Source organism: Lachnellula hyalina (genome assembly GCF_007821495.1).
Source record: "Lachnellula hyalina strain CBS 185.66 chromosome Unknown contig00048, whole genome shotgun sequence".
Classification (NCBI taxonomy): domain Eukaryota; kingdom Fungi; phylum Ascomycota; class Leotiomycetes; order Helotiales; family Lachnaceae; genus Lachnellula; species Lachnellula hyalina.
The window spans coordinates 1-18,995 of record NW_022157162.1 but is presented as its reverse complement, the minus strand read 5'-3'; the positions used below and the strand labels follow the sequence as shown (position 1 = coordinate 18,995).

General features: G+C 46.1%; 8 protein-coding genes across 8 annotated transcripts; 2 read left to right on the top strand and 6 right to left on the bottom strand.

Annotated features, from left to right (window-relative positions):
* Positions 1-146: 146 nt before the first annotated feature.
* Positions 147-980, bottom strand: cctO_2 (Cyclochlorotine biosynthesis protein O; the record flags this gene model as incomplete). Its single annotated transcript, XM_031148165.1, has 4 exons — positions 147-464; positions 524-554; positions 635-731; positions 788-980. 4 exons carry the CDS (start codon positions 978-980, stop codon positions 147-149), a joined length of 639 nt encoding a protein of 212 aa, XP_031006234.1.
* An 875-nt stretch (positions 981-1,855) lies between these two features.
* Positions 1,856-2,701, bottom strand: LHYA1_G003190 (uncharacterized protein; the record flags this gene model as incomplete). Its single annotated transcript, XM_031148164.1, has 2 exons — positions 1,856-2,613; positions 2,671-2,701. 2 exons carry the CDS (start codon positions 2,699-2,701, stop codon positions 1,856-1,858), a joined length of 789 nt encoding a protein of 262 aa, XP_031006235.1.
* Positions 2,702-3,520: 819 nt separating this feature from the next.
* LHYA1_G003189 (uncharacterized protein) lies at positions 3,521-7,101 on the bottom strand (the record flags this gene model as incomplete). The annotated part of the gene is made up of 4 exons (XM_031148163.1): positions 3,521-5,054; positions 5,740-6,652; positions 6,700-6,756; positions 6,828-7,101. The coding sequence occupies 4 exons, from the start codon at positions 7,099-7,101 to the stop codon at positions 3,521-3,523; spliced, it is 2,778 nt and encodes a 925-aa protein (XP_031006257.1).
* Positions 7,102-10,992: 3,891 nt separating this feature from the next.
* LHYA1_G003188 (uncharacterized protein) lies at positions 10,993-11,804 on the bottom strand (the record flags this gene model as incomplete). Its single annotated transcript, XM_031148162.1, has 2 exons — positions 10,993-11,684; positions 11,792-11,804. 2 exons carry the CDS (start codon positions 11,802-11,804, stop codon positions 10,993-10,995), a joined length of 705 nt encoding a protein of 234 aa, XP_031006256.1.
* A 590-nt stretch (positions 11,805-12,394) lies between these two features.
* On the bottom strand, positions 12,395-13,306 carry LHYA1_G003187 (uncharacterized protein; the record flags this gene model as incomplete). The annotated part of the gene is made up of 3 exons (XM_031148161.1): positions 12,395-12,556; positions 12,615-13,207; positions 13,261-13,306. 3 exons carry the CDS (start codon positions 13,304-13,306, stop codon positions 12,395-12,397), a joined length of 801 nt encoding a protein of 266 aa, XP_031006255.1.
* A 340-nt stretch (positions 13,307-13,646) lies between these two features.
* LHYA1_G003186 (uncharacterized protein) lies at positions 13,647-14,393 on the top strand (the record flags this gene model as incomplete). Its single annotated transcript, XM_031148160.1, has 2 exons — positions 13,647-14,097; positions 14,146-14,393. The coding sequence occupies 2 exons, from the start codon at positions 13,647-13,649 to the stop codon at positions 14,391-14,393; spliced, it is 699 nt and encodes a 232-aa protein (XP_031006254.1).
* A 217-nt stretch (positions 14,394-14,610) lies between these two features.
* LHYA1_G003185 (uncharacterized protein) lies at positions 14,611-15,462 on the bottom strand (the record flags this gene model as incomplete). Its single annotated transcript, XM_031148159.1, has 2 exons — positions 14,611-15,410; positions 15,459-15,462. The coding sequence occupies 2 exons, from the start codon at positions 15,460-15,462 to the stop codon at positions 14,611-14,613; spliced, it is 804 nt and encodes a 267-aa protein (XP_031006253.1).
* Positions 15,463-15,923: 461 nt separating this feature from the next.
* On the top strand, positions 15,924-17,747 carry sut1_2 (General alpha-glucoside permease; the record flags this gene model as incomplete). The annotated part of the gene is made up of 5 exons (XM_031148158.1): positions 15,924-16,042; positions 16,091-16,130; positions 16,183-16,910; positions 16,966-16,982; positions 17,035-17,747. The coding sequence occupies 5 exons, from the start codon at positions 15,924-15,926 to the stop codon at positions 17,745-17,747; spliced, it is 1,617 nt and encodes a 538-aa protein (XP_031006252.1).
* Positions 17,748-18,995: the final 1,248 nt, after the last annotated feature.

Here is an 18,995-nt window from a genome sequence, read left to right as displayed (position 1 = left end):
GCAGTGATCTGCTCTTTTATATGCCGCTTCCAAGTTTGAATCATATATCCCTTTTAAAGTGTTTCCAACCAGCAGGCTGCAGCACAAAGACTTTCCCATTCTCCATCTTGATAAAGACTCGTTCGCTGAACGATCTACAGCATTCTTTATCTTCTACCTGGACTTCCACCCCACTCGTCGTTTTGCCTGCCCAACCCGTCTGCCCTTGGAACTGCCAAAGTTCCGTTATATCGTGCAGAAACCCAATCCCGAATCCTGCCAAAGTTCCGGCAAGTATGGGGTCGATCCGAATCAATGTAATTATCATCGAGAGAGGTATAGTAACGTGATGGAACTGGAGTCAAGTCGCTGTTACACATGACCATCTGCCGAAGATGGTCCAAGCAGTGGTCGCGATGTATGCTGCCATGGACTGGACTGTCCGAAGGGTAAATGTCTGGGAAGTATGCCTTTCTGAGATGATCCTAAAATTGCAAGTTTTTAGCTCACATTCTAAAATAGTGTGGAGATTTGAGGGACTTACTATGCAGTGCAGCTGATGCATGACATCGAGACTAAAAAAAAACCAACATCGGCATTAGTTTCTTACTCTTTGTAGATTACGATCCCAATTGGGCAGACAGCGTCTACTTACGCCGCAAGGTATCCACCTTCCCTGGGAGCCCAATATTCAGTATATCCTGGTCCCCATGCCTCACGAGCTTCGTCTTCCGAAAGGAGAAAAAAGCGTCCTAGGTCTACGTCAACGCTTATTCAATAGTACACTTGGTGCAAAGAAATATCTCACCCCAGTGTAACAATTCCCAATTGTCGTCAATCGCTTTACTGGGCTCGCCCGTGTAACCAGAGTCCTCATGACCTTCGCCAGGCATATACTCTGTTCCATCACTCGAGAAACGCGGGGCGCCTTCGAACCATTGCTCCTCGACTTCTATGAGATGCGTTGCGGCCCCTGCGAGAATAACTCTGGTTAGCAGCATAACTCCTGCAAGTTGCAGGAAGGAAAGAAGGAGGAAGGAACATGTATCGAATTCTCACGCAGTTCATTCTTGTATCCGCTAGCAAGTGATTCTCCGTTGCGGACCCGGTACAGCTGCAAGCCAAGCCAGCCCGATAATATGGCGAAGAATATGGATGTCGTTGACAAAAAGGTTATAATTCTGCGAGACCAAACATGTGGGCGCCAGCGCGCTGAATCTGGCTCTTCCTTGTTTCTGCTATCGAAGCCTTCGCTTTGAGGGAGGCTTGTATATGACTGGAGGGATGTCATTATGTAACAACTTGGAAGTGGTCAATGGGTCAAGAAAGAAAAAACGTGGAGAGATCCACTTGGCGGAATGCAAATATAAAGTTTCCAAGAACGGGGCTACCGTCGATCGTGGGGATTTAAAGAGGTAGTCTAGCTGCATTTCTATGGCTGCCGAGAAGAATCGGGAGCTCGACTTACACGTCGTACTGCTTACCACATGAATATGATGTGAGACGTGTAAAGTTCGCTGTCACGTGAAGTGGGGTATGCAGCTAGCACTGCACCGTACCTTATAAAATCGGACACTTCTATGGACTTAGACCATCATCTATTTTACAACACACTCTTTTATACAGTCTATCTAATATATATATTTATACAATGATGAAACTATAAGTCAGATCCTAGCCTAGAGTCCGCGTTGTGTTGTCCCTCCACAGTATCTTTCTGGAACAAATTGACTTTTTTAAGGACCTATATACAATGATCGACAGGTTTCGACAAGTTTCACGTGCGATAATTTTCCCAGTATTAGGCATTTGAATACGTTGAAGCTATCCCAAACTTAATTCTCGCCGCCTATATACAAAATTGTTCCAGTATGCGTTATGTCAAAGTGACACACTGCACGAAGAGTAGTCTAACTGGTGTCGTGATAACATCATACTCAATCAGATCTGTATTTCCAATCAAGCCAACACAGTGATCCGTATGTCCCAAGTTTACCGCCTCATTGCTAACAGGCGCATCATGCAACGCCGCTACATGGACCATTTTCAACAGGTACAAACAATGCATGACATGATACCCTTGTGTCGTCCAAACTGACTGGGTGAACGGAATCTCGTCAAGACTCAATGGCTGTGTAAGAGTGCCGTTAAGGGGTTCCTCCTTCTCATCCACCGGTTGACCTTCATCAACATACCATTCAAAAGGTCCATATTTCTCTGCCCACCTATCAGACTCTTCTCTGTCATAGCAGGCGGGATGAATCCACCCAAAAGACATGATGTCCCATAAACATCCCCGATCTATGGCTTCTTGTGCCGAGAGACCACAGTGTTCGACGACTTTGCTACCGCCTTGTGATGGTGGCAACGGAGCATTGGGAACGATACCACTGCTGCTATCTTCGCTCAGAATATTGACGATGAAGGCTGCAGTCAGAATAATGATTAGAAAAACCAAGCCAAAGCTGATCTTGGCGCAGACTTGGATTCTGTCATAAGCGTGAGGTTTTGTCTGCGGTCGAGGTCGCGGAGAACCTTGTTCTTCGTCTGAAGATGACACGGAGCTCGAGGGTGATGATGGAACGGCAAGGAGTTTGTCATTGCTCTCATCATTTTCGATGGATGAGAAGGCCCCTGCGGCAAGACGTCAGTGGGAGCCGCAACATTGTACCAATGTGAGGTTTTACATACATGTCCTCAGTTTCGACACTAAATCAGACATGTTGTAAATGTGCTCGACAGGAGATCACAGCGTCTGCAGAGCATCTTGAAAGCTGTGTGCAAGGCATAAAGATAGACGAGAAAGTGCTAGTATCACGATGTGCAAACCGAAACTGAGTTTAAGTTTAGGGGTTTCTGACCGATTTCGTTCCCGTGGATTGCACATACACCTTCGGCGCAAAACCCAGGGGCGATCACGCTGCCCGCTTCGCATATAGAGGAGGTAAACTAGAAAAATCGGGCCGATCGACTGCTGGAATCCGTGCAGGCCGAGTTTCCAGCTAATGCATCCATGTAGATTAGTCAAGGTTGTTCGGATGTTCAACCCGAGAGTAACATCCGGAATGAGATCAAACTTCGGCGAGGAGCTCGATTAAAATCGGGCGCTACAAAACCTTAATCAGACTCTCGCCACCACGCTGAACTTCTAGAACTTCCCAATACTGCTGTTATGTTTGACAATGAGATTTGATTTATAGCCGGCCGTAATGGGAAGGTCCTTGACTGTTACTAATGCTAGTGATCTATTCATAAATGCACTATGCTTCCCACGTGTCACAGTCTCGATAGATCCATGGTACAGTTTAGAGCAGCTCATGAGGAGAAGTATATCCAGCTCAACTGAAAGAGATTCCATACGATTATGTAGTAGTCGATCTGAAGTGTGCGAAGTTTCTCTATGCTATTGCTATGGCAGCTATGAAACCACTTATAAGACCGTTGTGTATCCGAACTAGAGAAATGAACTCCCCACGCAGATACTTAGTTATTTCGCTTTATATTGCGAGCCACACTTTACATATTCCGTGAAAGTCTCTATTTACATTGGAACAATGAGCTCTGTCTCTAAACGCTTGGCGAACCTGATAGACCTAATATCGACAGCTCTCCAAAAAAGATCAGCTACACACCACGTAACAAGCGTGATACAGACCAACGATATTGAAAATCCAACGGCGTGGTTGAAATCTGTGTCGTCTCCTGTAAGCTTCCATATGACTGGCTGAAGTGGCCATCCCCATACAGCCAGAACCGGCCAATGCACCAGAAACAATGCGAATGAGATTTGGCCAAGATAATGTGGGATCGCAGACGTGAATAATCGTTGAAGGAAAGGTAGATTGGCAATTGCCCAGACAATGAGGAGTGATCCAGTTACGCGGACGTTGGAGCCAAATGGGATGATGGCCGAGATCATCTGAAATCCATATGTATGAGATCCATATGACCCATGAGTATGAGGTATCGAAGCAAGCCAGAAACCAGCCAGCAAAACAGCTGACCAACCGAAGGTTGACACGATTTTCCCACCGGCTGACTTAGAAACACCTTTAGATCGAGTGCGCCTAACATGCTGCTCAGCCATGAGCATACCACAAAGGAAGCAAGCACTGTCGCTGCGCATACACCAAAAGCTGTAGTAGATCAGTACTACGGCAAAGCAAAGGCGAACAGCTGCTCGCAGCCTGCTTACGCCGGTGATCGTGATGAAGAGGAGAAAAGAGGACCACAATTCTTTCGATATGGTATACATTGGCGCCGCATATTCTGATTCCGTGATGTTGTAAAGAGGGGCTGCCCACTCATAGGGGTAAATCAGCTTGCTTAAGACATATTCCAACCAATCGACAACCTGGAGCATGAAAGACCCACGATAGATGGGACCATCGAGATACATATCTACAGCACCGGAAACCTTGGAATCGAATAGTTGCATCCTGACGCCCAGCATAATAATAAAGGTAGCGACCGCAGGAGGAAGGACTATGCGGAAAGTCCTGCGGAACATGGCAGAAGATACTGCTATGAACAGCCTCTCCCAGTCCTGCTCATAGATCAACTCCATTGGCCGAAGCGATAACGAGAAGCCAGAAATGACGAAGAAAATGTCGACCATGACCGATCCGGAAACGACGAGGCGAATAATTGGTAGTTGCCAGAAATGAGGATGACCGCCGTATTCCTCAAACATATGAGGATGATACTTCATGGCCGTGTGTTCGAGAAAAACACAGAATGATGCCAAGCCTCGCATTCCATCCAAATAGGACGTTACTCCATGCTTCTTTGACTCTTTGATGCTGTATCCGCAGAATCTTGAAATTGGACTGGGCAGAAGAAAGATTGCGAAGGTTGTCAAGGCATTTCGAAATCTGGACATTGGCGAGGTCTCAGGCTGAAAGTCCATGTCTCGTAGAGTTTCATCACTCATTCCATCTTCACTGACTGGCTCGTAAGCAGGTTGGACTTCTGATGGCCATTTCGGTTCGTCGCTGAATTTGCCTTCAATTGAGTGTTCATGACTAGTTGTAGCGATGTCTGCTTCTGGTATCGCCATCTCGAGTATGATGATACTAGAGGTTTGAGTTTCAGGGCATCGATAATTCTCTGCAGATACCGCTGAAGCTTGGGGTTCTGTATAAAGGTCTTAGGTCAAGCATGAACAATCTTCTGATTCCGCGTGAATGTTCGGACTCGTGACACAGATGTCGAGGATCCAATACTCGGTCGTCCGTAAGTATATTGCATTACATATTGCAGCCAAGCCGAGTGTATAACCACACCGACCTTGAGGTCCGAGGAATCTAGACCACCGGTAGCTTTCGTATGCGTACTCAGAAAGCTGTAATTGATTGGGTCCGAGATTCAGGTCCGATTCTTAGTGGAGACGTCCGATGTCGCGAGTATTGAATCTGGAAGGTAGCAGCGCATATACGATGCCTACGTGGTTCTTCCAGTCACATTAAGCCGGCGGCATATCATTCGTGGTCTCGTACTAATCCATGGAAATTCGCAATACAGCCGCATGAAGGATGCTGACCTACGTACGGAGTAAGCCCTATTTCTTGGCAGACTGATGCTTATTTCTCGCTAATGCATAGGTTATAGTAAGCGTGCAAGCAAGCCCCTTTACCCTTACTGCTTGGTGCTTGGCGCTAAATCATTGGGTTGAAAGGCAACACTTAAACGCATTTTATCACTTTGAACGTCTTGAGTGGGAAAACCGTGCGTCATTTTGTGCCCCAAAGACACAGCTACCTCTTATCTTCAGCGGCGAACCTTTCGCGGTATATACCAAGAAGGGTGATCAAGCCGTCCCGGATCATTTTGTCATCCTTGCCGGCGCTATGAACGTCTCCCTCTCCACTTGAATCCACAGCAACCATCTTCTCCAGCTCCACGCACACAGCCTGGGCACGCATCTTTTCCATTTTGAGAATAACCCGCATAATGCTTGGATCGTGTCCGATATCAGCGAATTCCATGTCTCCAAACTTGATGCTCAATGCGATTCTGTTCTCCGTCTTGTCGCTCGTGTCTGCCGCAACTCTCGATGGATGATCAAGCAATTCGTACAATCTGTATACATGCTGTAAGATTGCTACGCACAGCACGATTAAAGATGAAGTAGAGCTTGGTTGGCAGGAATTGCATTTAGCTGCTGCTAGGCGCTTGCATTCAGACAAACCACTGCGTGCTGCCGCAAGGATATTGTCATATGATGATGTAGAGTTGCTCAGGACTATTTTTTGTAGAGTCGAAAGGGTCAGAGTTGTTGATTGAAGGCACCCACAGGTAGTGGGGGCAGAATGTTTGAAAGCAGGTTCAAGGGGTATAGATTTGGACGACAGCTCAGGGCCCTGTTGCTGAACTGCAGTTTCGTGGCTATCGAACGCAAAACTGGCATCAAGTGCCTCGCTGTCACTCTCAAACAGGAAATCTGAAGTTTGAGAAGAGAGGTCTGGCAAAAGTTTGTCGCCGTAGTAATGGAATGAATCGTAGAAGGGAAGACTGTCACCCGTGGTATTGGGTTGCTCCTGTAGAGCTAGCGATGCTTGATACTCGCTTTCAAAGGCAGATGTTTGTAGCCTATGTTTTGATTTATGATTCATTTCCTGTAGCGCTGAGGTCTGAACGCTCACAGTGTCACCCGCACCTGTATCACGTAGACCTGATCTAGGTTAGTTTGATACAGTGGAACGAGAGCAAATCACATACATAATGTTTCCCTGTCGCTATGGTTCGATCTTGACGTGTTTGAACTTCTCATGGAATCTGATACTTGTTAGCAAGAAGTGATGTACTAGGAACTCAACTTTCCTTCTTCCATCTGAGAAGACTTGGACGGAGAAGCGAGAGCCGTTTTCTTCGCAGAAGACTCTCTCGGAGATCCTGGAGCTTGCCGTTTTCGAGATCGTTCCGTTTCGACAGCAGAACTATAAGTGCATGCATTACCGTTCGTGCTACATCTCTGACAGCAGTCTGGCTCTCTCGTACATTTGACTTTGAAACGGTAACATTGATCGCATGCAGTTGTTTTCGAGGTCTGTTTGGGGTTGGTCCGGGTTTCGTCAACCCTGGCGTACTGAGTATCGGGCTCATCTGGGCCTGTTCGTTCATTGCTCTTATTTTCGTCGCCACAGAACTCCCACCAACCTGAGAACTGTGTGTCTGTTCATGTGAGTGCTAAATTTCTGTGATTGGATATGTAGAATTATACCGTCAGATTTTGTTGGTGGTACTGATCGCGGGGTTGGATACTGGAGTTCGCTGGCTCCTGAATGCGGCTGTCAGAATAGGAATATATGCTAAAGGTATGTGCATAGCAAGCCTTTTAATGTGCTGTTTGAGGTGTCTATTTGAATAGGTGGTATTTGCTGCTTTCGAGGAGGATTATTATCGTCATTGGGGGCCTGCCTGTGGCTCTTGATACTTTTCTTTGGCCGTCCCATAAACTTCCCAAAGCTGTAAGTGCATGAGCTCCCTAGTTCGGCACACCTTTGGCATTGTGTTGGGTGTTTTGAACAACTTTGTCTTGTGCGGAAACACTGATCACAAGCATTGTTTCCAGTCTTGCAGTCGTCGGGCATGATGGGCAGAACGAGGAAAGATCTTGAGGTCGAGGAAGCCACGAAAGGCAATTCCCATTGCGACCTTAAGTCTATCGGGCCGTTGAAGTTCAAGATGGTCACAACATATAGAAAGTGCAAGGACATATCGGTGATAGCCCATACTTCTATTTAGCGAACAAATAAGATGGTCCACAGGTTAGACCGCTACATTCTAGAGAGGGGTTAGGAATCTAAGAAACATGGGTACACTGCGAAGATCTATGTAGATGTACTAGACGACTAGCTGCCCAGGATGCGGGAGCCAGGCCTAGTTTCCATGCAAGATAACGCCTCTATCTATGCGGCCTATGCGGTATACGCAATTGGTGGTGGCAAACTAAGTATTGCAGATTCCGACTTCCGGTACAATCAAGTCACACGTACTTTTAGACTATACATATAAATTTCAGGCTAAATTAAAGCGTCTGTAGTCGTCAACATCTTAAAGTGGCCGTAATGGGCTAGTCATACGAAGTGACCCACTTTCGAGAGAAAGCAGAGTGCACTATAGCCGCTAGTATAGCGCCGCAACCGGGTCTCATATTTTCTTCTATTTATTAACATTTAGGATGCGACAGATGTAGGCTCTAAAGAAACAATAACAAGAATAATCCTTCAAGTGTTATGTTATTATGAAAATACACTAATACGTGCCCACGAAACTAGCATAGCCATAAGCATAGTAAGCATAGTAAGCAGCATCTATAGTGATTCATCAACTTAATAAGCAAACAGCAGAATCCAGGATAGTAAGAGCTAAGGCCACGCCATACCGCCGACTTAGAGGAAAACCCTTAAACTTACATACGGCGTATGGAGTACGGAGTATCAATTGCTCGGTACACCGCACGGAGGTATAGTCCGCTACTGCTAAGCTTTCACTACCGTAGACTGCGCCGCCGGCAGCTCTGCGGCACAGCTCGTATACCTACCTATAGTGGGGTGTCGAAATTTCAAACACCCCATCCCCTGCTAGCTCCCGCTGGCGTGCTGTCAAAGCCGTACTTTCGGGGTATCATGATTCAAAGTGGGCTTTAAAATGCCCTGAACATATATCGAGCGGGCTCTAGCTAGGGGGGATGTTTGAACTTTAATACCCCACTATAGGTGTGATAATATCTTAACATCGAGCTGAATTTCGTCATGCAGCATAGAAGAAAGGATTAAAGTGCAAGGGAAAATAGAGCTGATTATTTAAGAGTGCTGCTCCCAAATCTACAGTTCTCAGGTTGCATTACAAATTTAGTGTTTGATTTTTCGATGCTCATTTTTATCTTAATAATGCTCCGATAGCTCTCAAACTTTATGAAAGCTTCCACCTAGTGTTTTCAAGATAGAACTTTACTGATTAATAATATCACATTCGTGGCACGATGAGTCCCTAATCATGACCCCCGCCGCCCTGCGCAAGCTCCCGGACGTTGACTATGTATTGCCTGCTACAAGACTAGCGGGTAATTATGTATATGTAAAAGAAGGCCGTGAGGGAAGATGCCGGCGCATTCTAGGGGAGGAAGTACGACTGCGTCTAAAGAGAGAGAAAGTATACTATGGAGAAGTACAACTGAGCCTACAACAGCCTGTAAGTGAGAGATGACTAAGAACACGTGTAGAAACACTCCTACCACTATAACTGTTTTGAGCCAATTAGATTTGTTCCCCTACTCCACTATACATTTTCTAGTCCAATCATATCGTTCTATTTCACCTAGCATGCGGAATGAATTGGCATGCACAGGCTGAATTTTGGTGCATACACGTGACTTATTCCGTATACTTCTTCTCGGACGGAGAGAGAAGTTGTCCGCTGGCGCTGGCGATCATGCTTATCCTCTGCCTAGATGTTATGAATCATGTGCATGTATCATGTGCATGTATACGAAGCACTATCTACACTAAGTATGCCCACTGTAAGAGGACGCATGAGGGTATAGTTGCGCCCTCGTATTTATACTGTAGCACGACACCCTAGATCATAGGGTGTCCGAGAACCTTTCCGGGCCGGTTATAGATTTGTTTATTAATCGGGGCTGCTTAATAAGTGGCGGGGTAGTTAGCATTATCCTTATGGGGGAGGCTATACGACTCGTGCATGCAGTGTGTCCCTCTATTTCTTTTCAGTATGCCCTAGAATTATGTCTTCGTCGAATCAACCCCGCCTATGCATTCTGATTTATTCATTCTGTCGAAAGCTAGGGTGCTCAATCGATGGTGCAATGCTGACAGCGGGACGTTACAGGTTCCTAATCTTTTAACCTTGTTGTTCTTTGAACCACTTTCCGGATTTTGTAGTGTCACCCTGTATTGATGAAGTTCACAAGTGCTACGTGATCTGTAGGGCCGCTCGCCGCATGTCGTCAAGATATGCATGAACGATTCCGCTTACTCTATGACACTAGCCTGTGTATAATTTTTATAGGAAGTATAGTCGAACCTATAATAAGATAAGTATTAATACTAATCTCTTATAACTTTTATTACTAGTCTACTATGATATCATTTGTTTAGAAAATTACTTTTATATAAAGTTATCTTTACTTATCTTTAAAATAAATCGTACAAATATAGCTAACCTTTATCAAGCTAGAAAATTCCACTTTATTATATAAGTGCAGAACGTGCGACTCGACCCTATAGAGCTGAAGGTGTCGCTGCATTGAACCTAGTATGGCAGGAGCCAGCCCAGCTAGTGGAGGCCTCGGCTGCTTATTATGCTTCACAGCCCATTCTTATGCCCCGCGCCGCTTGCCCCGCATTCTGCACTTGGTCCTTCCGTGCAAAGCAAAGCACCGGCCACATCCGCTGTCAAATTTACGAAGTAGACGCGTATTGCAACGCCAATCCTATATGCTAGTAGCCTTTAGCACGCGAGTGATGGCTCCATTACTAATTTTAGACTGCATACGGAGTATGCTTCCGGATAGCCGCTATAGTAAGTATAGTGGAGGACGTCCAAAGACCACAAATAAGCCCCACTTTTGCGTATTAATATATAACTACTACACTATAATTATAATTCTGTTTGAGTTAACTAACAAATTAAATAAGAAGCTAATAGACAATATGCCATTTTGAATATTAATATTAATTAGGTGGTGCAAAAGTTACATAATATGGAAGAAGTGGGTCTATCCGTATAAGTTTAAAACTCCACGGAATCACAATAAAGGTTTGCTAGTCACATGATTATATTAACCTTATCTTTTAGTCCTTAGAATAACTACCTAGGTAGGTAAGCATATATGCTCATAATATATTCTACAAGCATCTTAGATATATAGGAATAGGAAGGTAGATTATTTCTAAGGTGCTTGCAACCTAGTAGGACCACGTGTTCAGTACATGCATGCTCGTTTGTTTATTTCGAATTCTGTTCCTATATAGTACGACCAGCCCAGCTTCAACAATCCGGGAAGTCAATGTTGATTTTTGTGATGACTTTATCGTACGGAATCGTCTGATTCATCAATTGATCCGTGCAATGCTCCGTATGATGATATCCACTCAAGCCGCTCTCCAGAACCCCTCCCCTCACCAAAGCACGATGCATCATCCTCCATCCATAGCTGCAGTGGAAGATATGATATCTCCTTGTCGTATAAACCATCTGCGTCACCTCTGACAGCTCATTGTAATCTTTGATGGGTTTCGTGCCTTCCATGTCATAGAAAAATGGCTCGGAAGCTACCTCGAGGAATTCTTCGGAAAGTTCCTCATCATAGCATTCAGGCGCTAGCCAAGACATGGTCAGCAGATCGAAGATGCAGCCGTTCTTCTTGGCGGTGGCGGCGTCGAGACCACATGGTTGTAGCTGGTGGGCGGTTGTTGGATTGACGCGCGACATGCCTACAGGCAGGGTGCCATCGCCGCCGACGGGGTGGTCGTGGAATAGCGAGGATGATGAAATATTGGTGAGATAGAGAGCCAAAATGATGGCAGTGAGAAGGAAGGTGCCGGTTTGGAGTATCACTTCGGCTCGAGGCGCTCTGAATCTTCGTTGCAGTCGAGTTGCGCCTGGTGATAGAAATGGAACATCTTCTTCTTTGTCGTCCTTTCCGTACATGCTGCTGAGGAGTGTGTACTTTGGCTTTCCTGGACCCAAAGTATTAGTTAGTCTTGAGGACAAAGAATGAGGACTTTACTGCTGGAGTCTCAAGGATTGGGAACTGTGTGCTCTATGGTAGGGAATTAAAACGAACCTGGGTATGCCATATTCATCAACTCAATTGACTATCGTGGGCAAAAGCTGGATACTGGTACCACAGCTACTCTCAAGTCTCGACTCGAGCTGAGTAGAGTAGAGTGCTACCAAATGTATGCCTGCATTGCCGAGAACTTTCGGACAAAGTAACAAGGTATGGTATGCTTACTGTGGGTTTTCCGGTTAAGATGCATGTCAGCGTGCAAGAACCGGAGTTGTGGTACAAGTAAATTGTTTGGCTAGATCTGCATGGTGAGATACAGTACTAGGTAGGTAGGTATGCGCCCCGCTCTCGGCAACTCTGTACATGTCCCGTAAGCTGACGGAGAATGCCGCCCCTTCTCAGAAGTAATTGCTGGGCATGGAGTTGTGCTACTGCAATCACAGCAGAATTAGCCCCTGCCTTGCAGGTGAGAAGTACAGTCATAATTGCATCGTCTTAATTGCTCATCCCAAACACTCGATTTCTAATCTTTTCGCAGTCACTTGGGAAGTATTCAGCTACAAAGGCGAGAAACTGTCGGTGGCCACAAAGTCATGTACATGTGTCTTTAATTAGCAGCCCTAGGTAGCTGGACTGCGTTACATTTCTATTCTCCATCTAATTAACATCTCGTATTGTGACACACTTTCCATATAGCAACTGCACTCTAGTCGTGACTTTTTCAAAGACAACTCGTTCGGGGTCTAAGAAAACTTTCACGCAGTGATCCGTGTGAAACATGCCAATCCCTTCGTCCGTGACCAGATGCCCGCTCATTGCCTAGAGAAAAGTGCATTAGCATCGATCTGAATTTTGAGATGGGTGCAGAGAGACTTACAGCAAGGTGTAACAATTTGAGAATGTATGTGCAATGTGCAATGTGGTAATGTTCCTGCGTCCAAACCATCGACATGTACGGCAAGTCGCTCTCGTCCAAAACCTCTGCTCCAGGCTTGTTATCTACATTTTCATACCACTTCCATGGGCCGTATTCAGCGAGAAAGGTCTCCGACTCATTTTTATTGTAGCATGCTGGATGGGTCCAGGAGAATGACATGAGATCCCATACACAGCCTCTATCCTTGGCCTCGGCAGGAGTACCTCCACAGTCCACGATGACATTGCCTCCTGCTTCTACAAGAGGCCATCCCCCGACTTGGACGTTATCAGTGATTGCTGGAACGTAGTTTATTGAAGGGTGGCTGTGGTCTAGGAGTGCTGCGACGGTAAAAAGTAGGATTGCAGCTAGGACACTTGAAACAACGGCAATGATGGTCGTGAAATTACAACGACGTCTGGATGTGGGTATAAAGTACTTGGTTTCTTCGAACTTGGAGCCATCTTCGGAAAGGTCCATGCCCCCAGTGGCAAGAAATGATTCATCTTCTGCACTTGGGGTAGCAACGTATTTTTGAAGGTCAGAGTATAGTGCTATTAAAACCCGTTAGTTTCGAACATCCCGAGAAGGAAAGAGGAACACTCACTTTTTTTTATCCTTCCAACCGTCGTTCCAAGAGCTGTGGGAGACATCCTCTTCGTTGAACCAAAGCAGAAAATGAAAATATGATAAGTTCAGACAATTCTCGTGTGATAATATTTACTTGGGTGAAGAAATTAGACGAGGTCCTGAAAAGTGCCTGGGAGTGGTGTCCGATTTCTCAAAAGCTCTCGGACAGCGGTCCGAAAGCTCGCGCACGTGCCCCCCCTTTACCTAACCGAGATCTCCCCTGTAATTTCGAGGCTTACAGTACACTATGCTAAACCAAGTTGGCACAAGGACAACTGGCAAATCCAACGAAATGAGTACAGTGTTTTGGCAAGATACCAACAAGAAATTACCTAAGAGCAATTAAATACTTTCAAATTCGACATGTCATACGTCGTGCAGTCTGTGACCACCAGTGATGCACCTGGTGTAGCGCGAGCCATGTTCAGCGCTTTCTGGCAAGACATACACTGGCAGAAGCTGTGGGCGGCAGACATGGATCTTGAGGCCATCATCAAAGATTGTGCCGAGCGATTGCCATGGCTTCTTATCAGCGGTCGAAATGTAAAAAGGCACCTCAAAGTCGTCGACACATCTTCTGGAGAAATCGTGGGATACTCACGATACATTGTGCCTGAGAGCCATGCTGGGATGTGGATTGATGCGCAGACATTCGAACCGAGCCCTGAGGAGAAGTTGGGCTATGAGCAGAGGTTTGAGAGCGTGACGGATAATGGCCGGATCCGGGGTATGAACTATGCAATGTTAGCCGAGTTTGGGGGTCCTCTTGATAAAGTGGAAAAGGAGATTTTGAAGGAGAGTGGACCTTGCTTTGGTAAAGTTGAAATGTTTATTGAAAGTCAACATTCCTGACTTGGAGTAGCTGTGGACTACATGTCCACCCATCCAGCCCACAAGGGCCATGGCGTGGCGTCAATGATGCTGAAGGAGGCGCTTAAGCAAGTAGACGCAATAGGTCAGAAGACGATTGTGATGTCCAGTCCCGCTGGGAGGGGGCTTTATGAAAGACAGGGCTTTATTTTCGTGCGCACGCTTGCTCAAGATTATTCGAAGTATGGAATTACTGAGCCTTATGTTCATCATTGGCTGCTCCGAGAGTTACACAAGTAGAGCTGTCAGAGATGAAAGTTAAACAGTTGTTGCATCATGTTCAGAGTCCGTAATTAGAAAGCGTTCATCTTGATCCCACAACAGTGCCACCCAAGTACAATCATCGTGAAGGTTTGATGCAGAGAATTCAGACATTCTATTGTTGCTGCGTGATCTCAAAATGTCAAATCCACCAGACAAGAAAACAAGTCCATGCTCAAGTTCCTAATTGTATCATTCAAGCAAAATTTACACTCTCCTTGTTGATATCGCTCAATCGCACGCAGGGATTATACAGCATTCTGATCCAAGTATTCATCACCTCTCCTGTTCCCCAGGTCCCCCGCTCATAACGCCCAACCAGATCCGTGCAATGCTCTCTGTGATAGTCCCTCGCAATCTCCTGAGGAACCAATATATCGTCATTTTCCACAGCCCGTGCCACAATCTTCTGCGTGTACTTGCAGTGCTCGTAGTGATACTTGATCTGTGTCCAGACCTCCACGGATCGCATGAGGATATTGACATCCTGTGGCAGTGGCAAAGTTAAGTTTTCCCCGATATACCAAGGCCATGGTCCCGTAGCGAGAGCTTCTTCGTAAAGATCCTCATAGAAGCACTCTGGTGCCGTGAAGCCATAGTTCATCAAGTCGAACACACATCCGTATTGCACAGCCTGACTTGGAAAGCTTCCGCATCTCGTCGTGCCTGCGAGCTCAAGAGGTCCTTCTCCAGCATCGACGAAATCTGGCTGGAGAGAATGTTGTTGCGAGAGCGTCCGGAAAATGACATATGAGCCTGGCGTATGGACTGTGAAACTCGCAATGGTGAGAATAAAGATACATAGTGTGACGAGACTGCCCGCGATGATGAGAGTTTTGGGTGCTTGGATACACTCTCGCCATATCATGCGAAGACTTTTCTTCTGGGAACGATGGTGCATCGGATTCTCCATTATCGGTCCATCTTCGTCATCTTCATCAACGAGAGGAACTTGATCGTAGAGCTTTTCGCTCATTTCGTTATCATGAAGCGATTCTATACACTGTCAGTGATCTGTATGAGCTTTGGGGAGGAAGTCAGTACGCATTTCGCACGGGGTGAGATTTCAGTCAAACGAAGTTGCAAAAGTTGATCAAAAATCCAAAGACCATCTCGGATTGTCAGATATGGTTCATATGGAGATTGACTGTAGCTTTCTCATGATAGGTTCGCTTCTAAATCCTGATATTCTTCGTTTTTCATCGAAGGGACAGTGTACCGAGAATTTTCGGACCTCTGGTTAGCCCGATTCTCACACCATCAAATGTGCGGCAATAGAGCTGCGAATCTTGACAGGGACATAGAGTACCATTTTCGAGCCCATTACCGCGAATTTACATGAAATCCGCAGGATTTTACATCGGGGCGTACACTGCTTGAATTCACGTGATCAGACGCAAAACCACCCTCCCCCAGTGGCTTCCACAATTTTTGTTGCTGAGGCGTTTGGAACGATCCCTTCTCTTCCTAGTATAGAATTTGAACTATTTGCGAGAACAACCATAGAGAATGTCTTACCGCTACGAACCAGTCAGGTCATCGACAGACGGCGTACTGAGATGGCGAGAAGATGAAGCTCCAAGCCGCAGCAAATTGTACTTGCTCTGCCTTACGATTAGCATTGGAGGGTAAGACGAAACTTCGTTGATCTGAGCATGTGCTAAGTACTCACCTAGATTGCAAGTTGTTTGGGCGACTGTTATGGCAGAAGGATCGGTAAGTTGGCCATCACTCTGTTCAGTCACAACTTCATCCTGAATTCCTTCAGAGCTTTTTGATGTCTCTTGGTCTGCAGCCATCAGTCATATCGCTAACATGGCTGGCCGGACCAATATGTGGCACGCTTCTGCAGCCATACATCGGATATAAAAGCGATTTCTGCGCTCATCGGTGGGGTCGAAGACGACCGTTTATGATCTATGGAACTCTTGCAACAATAATCTGCATCAATCTCCTCTCTTGGACCAGCGAGATTATTCGATTAATTAGCTACATTTTAGGAGCATCAGCTCACGGCCTCGGCAACAAGTCCGTCATCCAGGTCTTCGCGATCACACTGGTATGGGCATTGAACATCGCTATCCAGCCAGTCCAGTCGAGTATCAGAGCGCTGATAGTTGATGCGTGTCCTAATAGTCAGGCAGCCCAGGCGAATTCATTCGCAAGCTTCGCTGTCATTGTTGGAAGTGCAATTGGTTATGGTTGCGGTTTCATCGAAATACCCAAGGTCGCAGAATGGTTCCATGATCCTCAATTCAAGGGTCTTGCCCTTATAGCTTCCGTTTCATTGGGAGTTGCTGTCATGATAACATCCACAATGATTGAGGAGAAGCCTGTGGAAAATGATGCTGCTGATTATGAAAGATCAGGCGTACTTCAAATTTGGAGCGAGATCTGGAAATCCATTCGAACACTACCCTCGACAATCAAAACGATCTGTATTGTACAATTCTTCGCATGGCTTGCATGGTTTCCGTTTCTCTTCAATAATGTATTGTGAGTTCACTGTTACTGTTGCAAAAATGAGGCTGACTTTATGTTTTCCGTAAAGGTACCTGGGCAGACTTTGTCAGTTATCCCATTAACGAAAATGTTTAATACGCACTGCTAACCGATTCAGATGAAGCACAAATTCTCCTTGAAAAAATGGGACCACCATCGACTAGGTTTTACAATGCCTTGAAAGAGCAATCAATTCGACATGCAGTTCTGGCAATGCTGGTGTTCTCAATTGTAGCACTTGGCGTGAATCTCTGCTTACCATATCTTATCACTAATACTGAGCCTTCATCTCCTTTGGAGCTGGAGTGGGAGAAGACGACGGGAGTTGCCGATGCGATCTCTGGATCTCCTGGGGTTGGGGAAAGGAGGATTTTGAGAGGCCTCACACTGCCCCGAGCATGGATGATCTCACACATTATTACCGCTCTGGGGCTGTTCGGAGCAACGATTGGGAACAGTTTCATGGCGAGCGTCTCGTTCATCTCGCTTCTTGGTATATCCTGGACATTGACTCAGTGGGCCCCATTTGCTCTCATCAGCGCTGAGATCGCTTCGAGTTCTGACCCCATATTATCTGACATCGAAGAATGCCCAAGCGATCAATCGGGCGCGTCCAAGACTGTGGATCTTAGACCAAGAGCTGGGGTAACGATGGCAATCCACAACGTGGCTATTGCAACGCCGCAGATGCTCTCAGCTGTGGTAACAGCTTTGATTTTCTGGATCTGTGGGCAATTTGGTGTTGGGGAAACTGACGCAATGAGATGGGTTCTGAGGGTGGGGATTTTGGCTGCTTGTTGTGCTGCTTGGACTGCCAGGAAATTGTGGTAATCCTATGTTTCTGATACCACTCTCAGACCACTATCCTCTATCTTTTAGATCTCTATAAATTCCTCGAATGACAAGTGCGATTTGGCTGTCAATCATATCAAATCATTTTGTGACTATCTTGCCAGAACATGTCTTGGGAGAAAAGTAAGGTCTACGCGAAAGTGCTTCTGTACACGACTTCCGGTCAAATTCCAACGCACATCCAAGAATAGATTTAGAATTTACTCTAATTTCTATAATAAAAGAGGATTTGAGATATTCCTTGACACTTGACAAACCCACCCAGCTTCTCAAAGACACAGTGCGTGAGATAGAAACTCGCCACGCTTGCCAATACAAACCAAATAAAGTTAACTCAAACAATAGCAACTTTCAAAGTCCACTTTTGGAAGGAAACGTTATTTAGATCCCGGAGTCCGAGAGCGGTCGCTTGCCACATCAGCCGTCCGAAAATGGTGGACTCCTTGCAGTTGTTCATCCCGGTCTCAAGCTCGAAGACCAGACATGTGCATGACAATCGGCGGCGGTTATAATAGGCATTCCGAATACTATGAAGGAGCTAAGACAAATGTCCGGAGCTATCGGAGAAAGAAAGTGCAGTGTCCCAATTTGGGGGGGGGGGGGGGGCATCTAGAAATCGGTCCCAACGCGCCTCGGCTTTGAGCACTCAGCACGACATCGAGGCAGGCGAGCCGCCTGTGAGACCTCCACAATTTTGGATACATATATGGATGGAATAACAGATAGAGCCCATTCTAAATCATCACTCCATCGTTCCAATCACAAGCCTACTCGTAGTTCAAAAATCAATATGAAGCTCTCACAAGTTCTGGCTATCGTGTCGTTCGTCGGCTATGTGGCCGCAGCACCAATTGCTGGTCGTGAGTTGACAATCTGCAAGTTCAAACATCAGCACTAACCAAACTCCAACAGTCGATGGAGACGCGCTCGCGGCTCGTGAGCCAACAAAGGTAAAGGTTGACCGCGATGTCGAGCTGGACGCCCGCGAGCCCACAAAGGTCAAGGTTGATAAGCGTACCAAAGTCAAAGTCGACAAACGCACCAAGGTCAAGGTCGACAAGCGTGAAGCCGAGGCTGAACTTGAATTGGAAACCCGCGAGCCAACCAAGGTGAAAGTCGACAAGCGTGAACCCACGAAAGTGAAGGTTGACAAGCGCACCACGGATGAGGCAGAGATTGAGGCACGTGAGCCGACAAAGGTCAAGGTTGATAAGCGTGAGCCCACGA